Source organism: Esox lucius, chromosome 18, assembly GCF_011004845.1.
Source record: "Esox lucius isolate fEsoLuc1 chromosome 18, fEsoLuc1.pri, whole genome shotgun sequence".
NCBI classification, from domain to species: Eukaryota; Metazoa; Chordata; class Actinopteri; order Esociformes; family Esocidae; genus Esox; species Esox lucius.
Genome location: NC_047586.1, coordinates 20120149 through 20135208, shown reverse-complemented (window position 1 = coordinate 20135208; position 15060 = coordinate 20120149). Strand labels below are relative to the sequence as shown.

At 42.7% G+C, this 15060-nt stretch overlaps 1 protein-coding gene and 1 long non-coding RNA gene across 2 annotated transcripts; both read right to left on the bottom strand.

Moving 5' to 3' along the window:
* Positions 1–2685: 2685 nt before the first annotated feature.
* Positions 2686–7094, bottom strand: LOC109616868. Its single transcript, XR_002198151.2, has 3 exons — positions 6959–7094; positions 3590–3733; positions 2686–3320 (listed from the first exon to the last, which is right to left on the bottom strand). It is a non-coding gene; the product is annotated as an uncharacterized LOC109616868 (long non-coding RNA).
* Positions 7095–13542: 6448 nt separating this feature from the next.
* Positions 13543–14849, bottom strand: rps29 (ribosomal protein S29). The gene is made up of 3 exons (XM_010904514.4): positions 14730–14849; positions 14135–14234; positions 13543–13635 (listed from the first exon to the last, which is right to left on the bottom strand). The coding sequence occupies exons 1-3, from the start codon at positions 14789–14791 to the stop codon at positions 13627–13629; spliced, it is 171 nt and encodes a 56-aa protein (XP_010902816.1). The 5' UTR covers positions 14792–14849; the 3' UTR covers positions 13543–13626.
* Positions 14850–15060: the final 211 nt, after the last annotated feature.

Here is a 15060-nt window from a genome sequence, read left to right as displayed (position 1 = left end):
AGGCGGCTGGCCTGGGAACGCCTCGGTGTCTGGGGAGAGGGAAGTCTGGGCATCTCTGCTTAGACTGCTGCCCCCGCGACCCGGCCCCGGATAAGCGGAAGAAGATGGATGGATGGATGGATGGATGGGATCTCCCTGCTGTCGATTCAAATAATTAAACCATGACTGCTTTTTTTTTTGTTAGCCTAAAAACAGTTAAGTGCAATGTATTAAATCAAGTCACCAATCAACAGAGATTTGAAAACCAATAAGACTTGCAGAGCAGGAGCAGGAGGGGCACATCAAGGAGGAGCGGGGAGAGCAGGAGGTGCCCGCAGAGGAGAAGCTGGGTGGTCATGTAAGAGGAGGTCAGAGTTGAAGAGTGGTGACATGTGAGTGGATTTATAGGTCAGGACAAATGTCTGACAGCGGTACTGTACAGGAGCAAGGGGCAGATCTATGGGGAGCGCTGTGATGAGTTGGCTGGTCTGGTGGGGGATGGGGATTCTGGTAATGTGGTGTGATGAGTTGGCTGGTCTGGTGGGGGATGGGGATTCTGGTAATGTGGTGTGATGAGTTGGCTGGTCTGGTGGGGAATGGGGATTCTGGTAATGTGGTGTGATGAGTTGGCTGGTCTGGTGGGGGATGGGATTCTGGTAATGTGGTGTGATGAGTTGGCTGGTCTGGTGGGGGATGGGATTCTGGTAATGTGGTGTGATGAGTTGGCTGGTCTGGTGGGGGATGGGGATTCTGGTAATGTGGTGTGATGAGTTGGCTGGTCTGGTGGGGGATGGGATTCTGGTAATGTGGTGTGATGAGTTGGCTGGTCTGGTGGGGGATGGGGATTCTGGTAATGTGGTGTGATGAGTTGGCTGGTCTGGTGGGGGATGGGGATTCTGGTAATGTGGTGTGATGAGTTGGCTGGTCTGGTGGGGGATGGGGATTCTGGTAATGTGGTGTGATGAGTTGGCTGGTCTGGTGGGGGATGGGGATTCTGGTAATGTGGTGTGATGAGTTGGCTGGTCTGGTGGGGGATGGGGGGGGGGGGTGGCACTCATAAGAGAGAGAGCCAGGAAACGGGGGGGGGGGGGGTCGGAGGTGGAAGGACGCTGCCCAGGTGAGGGTTTTAATTCGGGATTCGTATGGGGGGAGGGGGCTAGTGGAGGTGAGAGCCAGTAAAAATTAAATGGCACCACACGATGGCTCTAATGATCACTGGTGAAGAGGGCATCACCTGATACACTCCACCTGTCTTTAGCCCAGATATGAGTGGACTGAGAGAAAACTAGAGGGAAGGATAGGGAGCATGGTATCGCTGGTTGGAGGTGGTGCAAGAAGGGTTAGAGAGCGTAATGGAAGACCTGACAGGCAGACCGACAGACAACCGGAGGAGTCAACATGACAGAAGACCCTGACGGACAGAGATAAGCACTCTCTGGAATAGCGCTCCGTCCCTGTTAGCTAGTTGGCTACCCAGTCCACCGGGGTGTAGAAACCTTATCGCTCCCAAGGCCGTCACCATGCCAGCCTGTCTCCCCGTCCGGGCCACTTCCTGTCACCTCTTCTCACAGGGTTAGATGGCTCAAGGCTGGCTTGGTGCGGTAGGGGAGGTGGAGAAGTGGCAGGGACAGAAAGATGATGGTCAAGTCGGCTCAAGCTTCTATGAAAAAGATGTATAAACAGAGCTATGATTGTAAGGATACTAAGAATGTAACCCTAACCCTAAATATGATTAATTAGTCCACAAATGAATGCGGCATCTCAATATTTCCTCTATATGCATACTCTGCTTCATAATCAAACATATACCATAACATTCATTATCTCACTTGAAATCTCCAATTATTACTGTCCATTCCCTCAGCACCTTAAACCTGACCAACAGTCCTACTCACTGTGATAGGAGAGGCCTATATCCACATCCAAAACAGCTTAACTGGGGTGGTGCTGCGCATCAGTGCTCACTCTGCTCTTTCAGACAGTTATAATTTCCACAGATCTCTTTCTATTGAACTGTCTTTCTGTTTATAACCTGCAGTAATCAATGGGACTGCCTCTACTGATCCATATCATTCTCAATTACTCCCATCATCACCCACTACACACACAAACGCACACTCCAGTCCTCTGTTTCTTTAAATGTGTGTCTGCTGCATCATGTAAACCGGTACTGGATCCTCAAGCAGGTCAACACACTAAAATCAATAGCGCCGGAGAGGGATGAAAAGGAGAGAGGCTGTTTCTCCGTCGCGGGCGGAGATGCACTGATCTGATTTGGAGAGGTGGAGGTGGGTGGAAGCCGGAGGCACAGCTAATCTAGTGGGAGCCTCACGCGTCAGCACCACCCCTGCCACAAGAAACCCGGGGTATCTCTGTCTGCTCTGATGCAATGTGTCTTAATCTCACACCTGTCTGTTGTCGCTCCGGGCGTGAATCTCTTAACTTACCCTCCTCGTTTAACCTCTCACCGAAGCTTCCAGCTACGAAGATTCTGTGGTGGGGCTAGACGGATATGCAAAAGAAATTTGACTGATTCCACACAGGTATCAAAATGCATAGACTCTAGCTTTACCGCAAAACATGTAGAAACAGAAAAGAAAATGTTGACTTTAAATATGCTTACCAATTCAAGGGGCTGTGTCAGTGCCAGTTGAAAAAAAAAAAAAAGATCTGCTCTGGGAGAAGTAGGATCTCTTCAGTTAGGGAAAGCTGGTTGAGAAAAGCAGCTCAAGAAGCTCTTGATCCAGGCATTCTTCAGATTGGGCTCAGGCTTTGAAAAAAAACATCATCCACCACCAAGCAGTTACAGGTCTTCATTCAGGGTAATCTCAAGCTTGGGCAAGAGGAACGGCATTTCCATGGCAAATGGCAGCTGGCCCTATCTGCATTTCAAACAATAACCGTGAGTTGTGAGTATCCACGCATGTCACCAACTGATTCAGCTGCAGGTCAAGTGGCTTGGGACGTTCTGGTGTGATATTTGGAATTCTGACAGAAAGACGACCAAAGGAGTACACTTCGGAAAGTAACATGATTTCACGGTTTATTGCTGCTGTTTTTCAGCAGAAGTTTAGAAATAAAAAAAACTATTTCCCAGAAAAGGTGTCTTGACCTCATCCTTCCCGGAATTACGAAGCTTTCACTGCAGCGTTCTGTGGGAGTCGTCTGAAAACAGAACAGTATTCTGAATCCTTTGCAGAGGTCAAGCGTCAGTGATGGTGGTAGTCTGCCTGTTCATGGATCCATTTATGGTGGTACGCCAGATGTGGTCATCACTGGTGGCAGAATTGGATCTAACCGTGGGGTCACGGGTTTAAGCACCCTGATGTTGTTGATCACTGCTGTTGAGAGGAAATACTATTGAAATGTGAAGGCTGAAAGCTACATTAGAACCATCATTTTCTTGCTTTAATTATAAGTTAAAACTACCTATCTGTGATTGCTGCATAAATTTTTTACACTTTAATTAAATCCAATTGAATTGAATATAGCTGTTGATTCTCAAACAATATAGAGTAACTTTCTATTGTATATTGTTGACTTAAGTAGTGATGTAGCAGATAAAATGTCACAGAAGCTTAGTTCAACAGTTTCAAACCCCCATGCCTACCCACTGATTCAATGTCAAACGTGACCTCTGAACCGGGTGGCACCTCATGAGGCAGCGGTGAAGTATCTGCCTTGCAGTTAGCTGCGAACATAATGAGGCCGAATCCTAGACACAGTACCAAGATTCTGGGCCATGGAGAGTGAGCTGTGAACATAAATAACAGGAAAAAAAGTTAAGCAAACTAGGAATAGGGCACAACATCCCACTCTACTCCTTTACTCCTCCTCTCAGGGCTGCTTTTCTGAGGCCCTTTTATCCTCTCCCTTTTGAGGTATGCCTATTCATGGGGGGAGGGGGGGGTACTGAGCTGCATTCAAGGGTAACAGCTTGGCTGCGTTTCAGAGCCATGTTTTACAGCTCTGACCCAGGTGCTTCTCCCTGGGATTTTGGCCCGACCCAAATGAAGGAGGCTGTTCGTGCCACAATATAATAAAGGTCAAAGAAAAAAATATCCAAGCAAATTTCCAAAAAGGATGCACTGACATAAAGGTAGCTTATAAATGGGTGTAGGATATTCTCATGTGGAACTGAGCATTACATTAAAGGCTGAACACGCAGCATATTGATATGCTTCACATGTTTCACACAAATGTGGCCGGTAGCAGTAATAGCTCAAGCTGGATTACGGCTGTGGCCGATCCATTAAGGTTTATAGTGTGATTATCCGGCCATATCCAGTGACACCCAAATAAATGACACCAAGCTTGCAGCCTGGGGACCGCGGTCGGACCGAGACGGGACCGTGCGCAGCCGTGAAACCATTTCTGTGCATATTGTTAAATGTCACTTCTTGATCTTTTCCACTTATGAGTAATTCCTCTGGCTGTGAGGGTTTAAGTGAGACGTTATGTAGCACATTCAGAAAACGAGTCGGCCTGCCGGATCCCCCAGAAAGCATGTGGCGAGGCCACCTTTACCACATCACAATAATCAACTTCTGAGTTAGTTTCATCAAATGTATGGACACAAAGCGTTCCAAAGAGGTGCTAAGTGTTGCTTTTTAGACCCATTTGCTTCATGTTTATCACCTCACAGACAAACTGTCTGGTTTTTCACATCCGAGTGGTGCTGCATGATCCATGTAGTCGCAGTCATTGCGATGCACGAAAAGCTCAGGAGTGCTTCTCCGGCAACCTTTTTATTTACAGAGCGTGATGACACATTACTCCAGACACACCCACACAAAAAAACCTCTTAAATAAATGTGACATGCAGTATAGTTGTATGACACGCGTAGGCTACTAATAAAAGCAGTGGACTACCAAGTACCCTGTCCCTCTGGCCAGGAAAGCAAAGCAGCAATGTCTGTTTGTTAGGAAGCGTGAGTAGGGTGAAATGTGGTTTGTATTCCAACCCAGACTGTCACCCTCCACATCTGTGTCCTCACCGTTCGCGTGTCAAGTCTATTTGTAACCACAGCTAGCGCCACTCGCACTGTAAATTCAGACACTGCTCGGTCTTCAGACATTCATTCTCACACGTGCACGTATGAACGCATGCACGGACACACACACATACTTACATCACAGTGGTTTTGGATCAGACCTTGAGGGAAGGTGGATTCAGGTTTATACCAGTACATTACCTGTACCCTAAGTAAAAGGTTTCATTGGTATAATCACAGACTACATTGGATTATAATCCCAATTCATTTGGAGTATGATCTCTGGGTCTAGGCCAAATTGTCTCATAACCTTTATGATGGAGTGGGGCATGTTAATCAGAAGCAAACCGGGACTTTTGGACCTGTACATTTTGTGGGGGAATATCCTTTAAAACGTAGTGTCAAACTGAATAATAAAAAAAAAACACAGACTTATATCTTCACTCATTTACTTCATGCACCGAACATATAATGTAGCTCAAATGCAAGAAAATCTATTCTTTTTGATGATACCCTACATAATATTTGACATTAAAGCTGAATGCCCTAGCAGAAATGTTGACATTTTGGTACTGATTTAGAAAATATGACTCATGCAAAAAAAAAGTTTGCCACACCTGTCTTATAAATTGGAATTAGTGTCTGTGTATACATAGTCAATGAGTTAGTTAGCTTTCACATGGATGCATTAAGCAGGCTAGATACTGAGCCATGAGGAGCAGAAATGAACTGTCAAAAGACCTGTGTAACAAGGTAATGGAACTTTATAAAGATGGAAAAGGATATCAAAATATATCAAAATCCTTGCAAATGCCAGTCAGTTCAATCACTTATTAAGAAGTGGAAAATTCGGGGATCTCTTGATACCAAGCCAAGGTCAGGTAAACCAAGAAAGATTTCCACCAAAACTGCCAGAAGAATTGTTCGGGATACAAAGAAAAACCCACAGGTATCCTCAGGAGAAATACAGGCTGCTCTGGAAAAAGACAGTGTGGTTGTTTAAGGAGCACAATACGATGATACTTGAACCAAAATGAGCTGCATGGTCGAGTTGCCAGAAAGATGCCTTTACTGAGCCAATGCCACAAAAAAGCTCAGTTATAATATGCCCAACGACACCTTGACACACCTTACAGCCTCTGTCACACAGTAATTTGGAGTGACGAGACCAAAATAGAACCTTATGATCTCAGCCATAAGCGCAAGGTTTGGAGAAGGGTCACCAACCCCACTGTGAAGCATGGTGGTGGCTCACTGATGTTTTGGGGGTGTGTGAGCTCTAAAGATTTTCAATCTTGTGAAAATGGATGGCAAGATGAATGTAGCATGTTATCAGAAAATACTGGCAGACAATTTGCATTCTTCTCCACGAAAGCTGCGCATGGGATGCTCTTGGACTTTACAGCACGACAATGATTCTAAGCACAAGGCCAAGTTGATCCTCCAGTGGTTACAGCAGAAAAAGGTGAAGGTTCTGGAGTGGCCATCACAGTTTCCTGACCATAATATCATTGAGCAACTGCGGGCAGATCTCAAATGTACGGTTCATGCAAGACGACCAAAGACTTTGCATGACCTGGAGGCATTTTGCCAAGATGAATGGGCAGCTATACCACCTGCAAGAATTTGGGGCCTCATAGACAACTATTACAAAAGACTGCACCCTGTCATTGATGCTAAAGGGGCAATACACAGTATTAAGAACTAAGGGTATGCAGACTTTTGAACAGGGGTCAGTTAATTTTTTTCTTTGTTCCCATGTTTGGTTTTATGATTGTACCATTATGTCATTACCTACAGTCGAATGTGAATCCCATAAGAAATGAAAGACATGTTTTGCCTGCTCACTCACGTTTTCTTTACAAATGGTACATATATTACCAATTCTCCAAGGGTATGCAAACTTTTGAGCACAACTGTACGTACGGTTTTTTTGCATTAACACATCGCTATTCTATTAATCTGGATCATAGATGAATACCTACCATGTATACAGTGTACTGCTGCTAAGGAAAAAGGTGTTTGGCTCGTGCAGTGGTGGGACATTTTTTCCAGCGCACAAGAAGTGATGCGTTTGACGTGTCAAGAAAGAGCTGAGGCTGAAGTAAATAAGTGACTCTCATTTTGTGGATCAAGCAGCGAGACACGCCAGCGAAACAATTTTATAAAAAAATTTAGAATGTAAGAAAATACGTTTTAGACCAAAAGAAAGCAAATCGGCGAAAAGGCATGAACATAGCTCCAGCTGGATGCTATTGTCTGTGGGTCTGCAGCTTTTGAGGTTTTAAGAGTAATTACATCACACAAACGACAGGCAAGATTTCTGGGAAAATGATGCAGAAGAATACTTCCTGCTCTTGAAAGTTACTTCAGCTTTAAAATAAGTTAACAACAGCTTAGCTAGCAAACATCATCTTGGCTGGCTACCAGTTTATTTAATTTGAAGTGATTTGTAAACCAATCAGCTAATTGTCTGAATTTATATTTTTTATTTGTCAACATGTGCTAAAATAGCTAGCATCAGATAAGCTTAGCCAGTCACATAGTGTGAAGGAATTCTGGTCACCAGCCCAGCGCACATAAATTTAATGTTACATCGAAAACAAAGCCATTTGTGCCAGATGTAGTAAGTTATTTTCTCTAGTTGTTTAATGTCAGGTAAATAATAAATGTGGGCAAACATTATTTTAAAGTTTACATTTTAAATACTTTCTGCAAGATTTCTATTGCGGTTGTAAATTCACAATAACTATTTTTAATCTCAGTGAATTTCTTTTTGAACAGGCCTCAAGTCTGTAGACATTTCAGATCAGTTGGCACAGAGGATGAGTTGTCAATGTAAAGTGCATAACCATTAACATCACTGCTAAATCCAATTGCTGCCCTAGCTAAACAGGAATACAATTACTAAAGATTTGACCTAGTTTTTAAGATTACTCATTAAAAAAGCTGCCGTGACAGAAGCCCGACAGGAGTTGCATTCAGAGATTTATTTGGATGTCTAGTATAGTGGATCTCAATTTTGTCTCAATTACATACTCATTGCATTGTCTCTCCTTGTATCCTTCTCAAAATGCACTGAATGGAAAAAGTCAGAGGTCCCTCCACACTTTTGTTCTTCTTCAAAGGGTTCTGAGGAGATGAAGAGAGGGGGGAAAAATGCAAGTAGCCAAATTAAATGTTCCTTGTTTATTCTTTCAACAATTACGTTTAGCTTACTTGAGTAATTGAGTGCCTGCCAGCTGCACACATGTTCTGGGACATCATCTGTGAAGTACAACTTTATCTGTGATATACCATCTATTACCTATAGTACAACACTCTGCTTTGGACAAGACTGACTTTTTATCCACAATAATCCTATTTACACATTCCAGGAATAAAAAAAAACATAATATTGATTATTTTGCTGTTTTAAAGCAGACAGGTTGATTGGTTAGTTTAGTTACTATTTAAGCCAAGCTTACTCAAACTTTTAATTTGTAAAACATTGTTCTAGCCTTTTGATATGTCTGAGAAGCAGACCTTGTGCCCTTGCTTGGCATAAAAGGTCTGAGATATTCTAGTCCACACACACAGATCATGACTGTCCACCTGTTAACCCCCCCCCCCCCCCCCCCAATTGATTCCTCCCTTTGCTCCTGTTTTGCTACACACTTCAAATGGCGTGCAGGAATTCAATTAGCTATGGCTCAGCTGACAGCCATATATATGCAGACTCTGAACAGTCTGCATTTGCATCTCTTAACCGTCGGTGGAAAGCCTCAACCCAGGTAACTGGGCAAAGACCCCATCCACTCGCTCTTAGAACATTCCCAAGCCTCTTGTCTTGGAATGCTGAGTTTCAGCTGTGGTGCACCGCTGCCCCCTCGGGCAGATTGTTGTATTGTGTGAAGATTATGAATGATAAATACACTGCTAAAAAACAGCCAAACTAGACAGGAATCAGTCTGGAAGGATAAGGAGGGAGCAATTGTCTGTAGCCATCAACTGCAAAACCATTCCCTTTTTGGGGGTTGTCTTGCCAGTGCACCTGTTGTCACTTTCATTTGGACCGAAACAGGTGACATTATTTCACAATCACTTATGCTTCCTAACTGGACAGATTGATATCCCTGAAGTTTAACTGACTTGTAGTTATACTATGATGATTACGTGTTCCCTTCATTTTTTTGAGCAGTGTAGATATTAAATTGGGAGGTGCTGGAAGGCAAAATAGTCCTGAGAAAATGTGCATTTTCTTTAGGAACTCTCATTAGGAAATTGCAATACATGAAAAGCTTTGACCCAATAACCCTCTAGGTACGCACAGTGGAATTAAATAGCAGTTTTGCTACCAATGTTTTGTAAGTTATATACTTACAAAATAATAAAAGAAAAAATGGCAGCCATTTTGCTATTCCGTCTTGACCATTGTATTTGCCATCATAAACAGGATTTGATAGGACTGCCATGGTAAGCCTGACAACGACAAATAATATTATTTCAGTGGCATACGAGGTGCCTTAAGAGGTGTTTGCTGTTGTTATCTAGGTTGTCACTGTATACTGTCACAAAATCAATTCATATAACACAGAAAGGGCATTTGATTTATTTGAACACAAGGACTTGGTGATTTTATATTCACACATGCACCTCAAGTGTTTGTTCATCGCAAATGCCAGTCCCACCACTCATCAAATTATATTTCAGGAGAGCACATTTCAATTTTGGAAAGCTTCAGAATTCTTCTCTGATTGCAGTTGAGATAATATCAATAAATAAATAATGTTCATGAAGAATAGAAATCCGCCCAGATAATAATTTGGCAAGGTACATGTGTATTTGAATAATGTATTGGAAATTGCCCATGAGGATGGAATGCCTTTTGGCATTGTCAGTTTAGGCAAGAAAGAATGGCAGAGTATGTGACCCTGGCCTCATAGTTGTACAATGAGGTAAGACAAATCCAATAGTTCCATGGCCTACATGACCAACAGGGTCATGGGAGACCAGAGTAAAAACTCTCCAGCAAGTTGTCCACATACTGTAGAATGATAAAGAACACATTTTCAGTGTAGGCCTTCCTACTTATTCCACTTTATTAGCGTTGGGAGGAAGTCCATAGCGAGTCTCTATCTTGACATTCTGAGAATATAGCCAGCCATGAGACCCAATCTGTTGTGTTATCATGTTTGGTTCAGCAGATATGATGGACATTACAGTACATTGTCTTGTTAGGGAGGAATAGCCAAAAGGCTACCCTGGTTTGCAAGGTTGAGTTTCTGAAATTGCTACCTTTTTTGTACATTTGCGTTCCAGGTGTTAAAATGTATAATATCATCAAATGCTATCCTTTTATGAAGAAACAACCTAACATTTGGCACACATTGCCTGGACATAAATGGCATTTGTGTATTAGCTGTAAACAAACAATGTCTTTGCACTTTTAACCTTAATTAAATAACTAGCTGACTTTTCTTAAGTAAAATCTGATTTATTCAGATTACTGCCCTACTGTACCTTTTTTAAGTCCTGGCAAGTGTTTAAACCTGTGGATACCAAAGACTGTGGATACAGCCTAACAGTAGAAAACGCAGAGAATGGTGATCATTCATTAATTCCCTCACAGCTACAGTGGTTCCTCAGTGAAAAGTGCCTCATTCTGGGCTAGCAGCAGAGTACAGGTAAACCCTGTGGAATGTTTCCATGCCAACAGGGCAGAAAAACATTCTAAATGTATTTATTTAGCTGTAATCTTTTCAGAGATGGAATAACTGCAGTTGGTGCCTGGCAGTCAAATTGTTGCTGTGTGTGTGTGTGTGGGGGGTGGCTCCCATGTGCACCTCAACTACACCTGCATGTTTACATCAAATTTAATAGGATGCTTTTGCTAGTGGGCAAGATGTATCAGCCTCTGCACAAACACACACATTACTGCATAGCCTCCATATTGCTCACACCCACAACTATGCTATTATAAATATGTGTGTAGGGATTCATGCATTTTCATCTGGAAAGTGTGGATCTTCACCCTGCCTTACCTTTGTACCGTTACCACAGATGGAGAGAAGCTACCGCTCATTACACCCACAACCTGCCCTCTCTCCTTCTGTACCCCTTCCAGGAAGGATGGAAAGGCTCCATCTCATTATCGCTCCAGTGTTACAGAGAACACGGAGCAGCTCTCATCAAACTGTTGCCCGAGACCTCATCCTGCAACCTCTTCTGTCTGGGCCTTGGCCCAAACCAGGGGTGTGAAAAGAACTTCAATTAAGCAATATTCAATTGGACAAAGGTTCCTTTTTTTATTAAATGCAGGTGATGGAAGAGTTAACATATTGATGTGCAATAGATCAGGATGAATGAGATATAATAGGTACATGTACCTACCGATTACCTTTCTGAATATTAACTAATGAAGGTTAGAGGACTCAGAAATAGACCACAGCTGCCATCTGGTGGCGAGAAATGGTCACCGACAGAAACAATCACTCACCTGATAACAATATTAATCTCATGTTACCTCATAAGAAAAGCTTGTTTTGCATTCGTTTTGTAATGAGGCAGTTTTTAAAAAAACATTGCCTATGCACCACAGTGACCTGGGGGGTATACTACGAAGGGTGTTCAACCTATTCAGATATAACGCGGGGATATTAAGGAAAGTCAGGGTTGACAAACTATGACTGCCCAGTGTTAAACGGTAATACGACGGTGATTAAGATGTGTTAGTGGACTTGTTAACTAACTGGAGTTTGTGCGCGTTCGCCTATAAGGGGCGCGTTCGGCAAAGCAAGCTGAGTTTTTGTACAATGGCTTGTGGTCCATATATTCCCCCGGAAGAATGCACTTTTATAATGTTAGGATATGAGGAGTTTAAAGCAAGGTTAACGGCTAAATCTCTGACCGTGGCGGCCAACAAAGCCAGGGAAGCTTGTTGGCAGCGCATAACCGACAGAGTAAATTGGTAAGAGCAGTGTTTTTGTCATACGTTCTCTTTTGTTTTACACTCTTAGCCTATTTTTAGTATGATTCAGATGTAAGGAAAAGTAAAATTGTCCATATAAATATGTGAAAACAATATAATTATATTATGGACTACATCTCTGAAAACGATCCATTTGCTCACTGTTAATGATTTAAGATATATGCTACACCATAAAACACCTAGGATGTAGGGCTACCTGTGTGAATTTAATGATCAAATACCGGAACATGAATGTTGTGAAATGACCAGGGGCGCTCTAAAGTGGATATGGGTACAGTCAATCTCACCAATCGCCGTCGGGATTCCTACCGAAAAATGTGTTCTGTATATAACCTAGGCCTAGCTTATGCATATTAAAAATAGACCAATTATTTATTGCGAATTACTTGCGATCGCATAAAAACATGTTTGATCTCGATAACGCTTAAATGGCTAGGGAACCCAACAAATGCATAAAGCATCTTAGTGAGAGCAAGTACCACCTTGCGAACTGCACGGGATACAGTATTCTTCAGCATCACCAATGGAATAGCCTACATTAAATGTCTGCTGGCAAAATATCGCAAAGCACACTTCAACAGTGAGGGCATTACTCCGGCGAGTGGTATTAGATTCGTCTGGCCCTATAAACAGGCGAAGATACGGAATTCCCTCAGATGAGAATCGATATCTTCATTAGAAAACAATCGGGGTAAACTGGAGGAGTTACACGGTCTCTAAAAAAATTAAAATATTCGCCCTGCGAGCCTCTTATAATCCGTGTGGCAATGTCGATCCAAATGTGCCGGCCTTTTTGTGTGCGGAAGGGCGGTGCTTATGTTGGGTAACATCGAGTTACCATAGACTGGCGAGTTACCCATGAAGATAACCTGCTCGGAGCAGTTTAGAGATGCAGTCTAAATAGCCATGGCAGCATAGCCCGGGTTAAACGTATTCACCTTTTGTTGTACGGTTTAATCGGGAACGTACACCCAACGTCACTAAATTACTCCTATAAACCTGATACCTCGCCTCGTAGTATACCCCTACGGTCAGTATTATTTGCCAGTATTCCCACACTGCAAAACCAACCAAGTTACTTTAGGAAAATGCAATACTTGCTGATTATCAACCAAAAAACAAGGAAAAACCATTTTCCAATGTGCATCGACTTGAACCAATCTTAGCCATGAGATGAATTTCAAACCTGAGCAGATTGGTTCTTAACTGTTACTAAGTAAAGTTATGTAAACTAACACCACCCCTGGAGTGGATAAAAGAACTGTTAACACCGCATAATCATAGCTGTGGTGGGTTTAATGAATCCCAAACAAAACCCAAATATTCACAGGTGTACTTGCTCATCTCAAAGATTTGAAACATTTAGTATCAGCCGCATTGTGGAAACTCCCTTCCATGCCATTATCAGCCCAAACCCTTTTGACATTTTAATAAACACCCTTCAAGCAACACAGACATCAATTACAGTAATGCTGAGGGATGTTTCTTCCTTATTACAGCATCAGTTCTGAACAAGCAGTCCAAATGCACTTTATAGGGCTGTTTCTAACCAAGCCAGTTGAAGAATTCCATGCAGAATGTCAACACAAGACAAGGCCATTACGTTGAACAAAAAACATTTATTTTCAATGCTGCATCATCCACTGTTGATCTTGAATAGGGAACAGTCAGCATCCAATGCATTTAGTCCAGCTGCATGAAGAAGCAAAAACAGGGTTAGACTGATGTAGAACAGAATCACCTTTTACACAGTACACTTGCATCATTTGTAACTCAGAAAATGACTTATCGGATATTTACTTGTTCACATCCTTACTTGCGCCTCGCTAAACAGTGGAAACAAATCTACTAAATGGCATCCAGGCTCAGCAAGAATACATTGTACATACGGATTTGACAGTCTCCACCTGCTGCCTAGGTAACTGAATGTCCATCTACAAAAACGCAAGTATCTTGCCCACAACGAGTAATGCCACGCCGAAGACTACGTGCCTATAAAACGACTAGGTTCTGCCACTTGAACAGTTAACATTTAATTTAAAATAAGTGACTACCTGGTAAGCAAGGTCGCTGATAGGATGACATTCAATTCCATGCTTTGTCTCAATTGGTAAACCCCGTGCCACTTCAAGCAGGACCGGTTGGTACTTAATACAACGCAAATATAGGAGAGTTCTGTACTGATACTTGCCTTGACAAAGCCGATGTCGTTTGCGTACTGCCTGAAGCACTGGCGGCACATGTTGAGCCCGTATTTACGGATCAGACCGTGTCTGTTTGAGCATACCCGGCTGGGGGGAGAAATACACGTATTAAAACAGACGTAGAAAATCCCTCCCTCCCAAAAAATTAAAAATACATAGTACATACTGTTAGCCAGTGTTACCAGTTCTGTCCACCATCCGTTTCCACAGCACATACCAAAGCTTATGCTACATTCAAACTTAACTAGATGAGAGCTAAGACTTAAACACCTCAAGCAAAACGTTAGAAGATAATCCTACAATATCCCAAATTGGAAGCAACACAACAAAAAATGAGTTAGTCAAGTCTCTATTTCAACTTTGAATAGATACTATAATATTCAAACGGCCAACAACGAAACACTTGCGAAGAACGCGAGGGCCCGGCGTTGTTGCACATCGGGCGCCATATTAGGTCGAGCAAAATGTCCATGTGGTTAGAGATATAAACTAAAATATGCATCCATGAATATATAACAGACTCCGAAATTCACTCAGAGGGGAAAATAATACATAAAAAACAACATATTAAACACAACTGACCAGGATCGGGATCCCTGACCGAATTTTCTTGGGTGACTCCAATAGAGCTGCTGATGGCCCATCTTGTCTCAGTCGTTCGGAAATCGAAAAGGAGGACTGTAGGGTGCGCATGCGCAAATAACACTTCCTCTTCCATTCATTAGACCACAATGCATAGCGGTAAACATCGCGTTGAGTGCATTCATATACTGCACCACTGGATGGCGCCAACCTACAGAAACGAAAACATCAGCCATCCATCTGAAACCTGCTGAAGCCGTAATGCTAAAAGTTCCCCAATCTCACCAACACTATTATGTGTTCTACAAGGGCTTTGTACAAGTAGCAACCA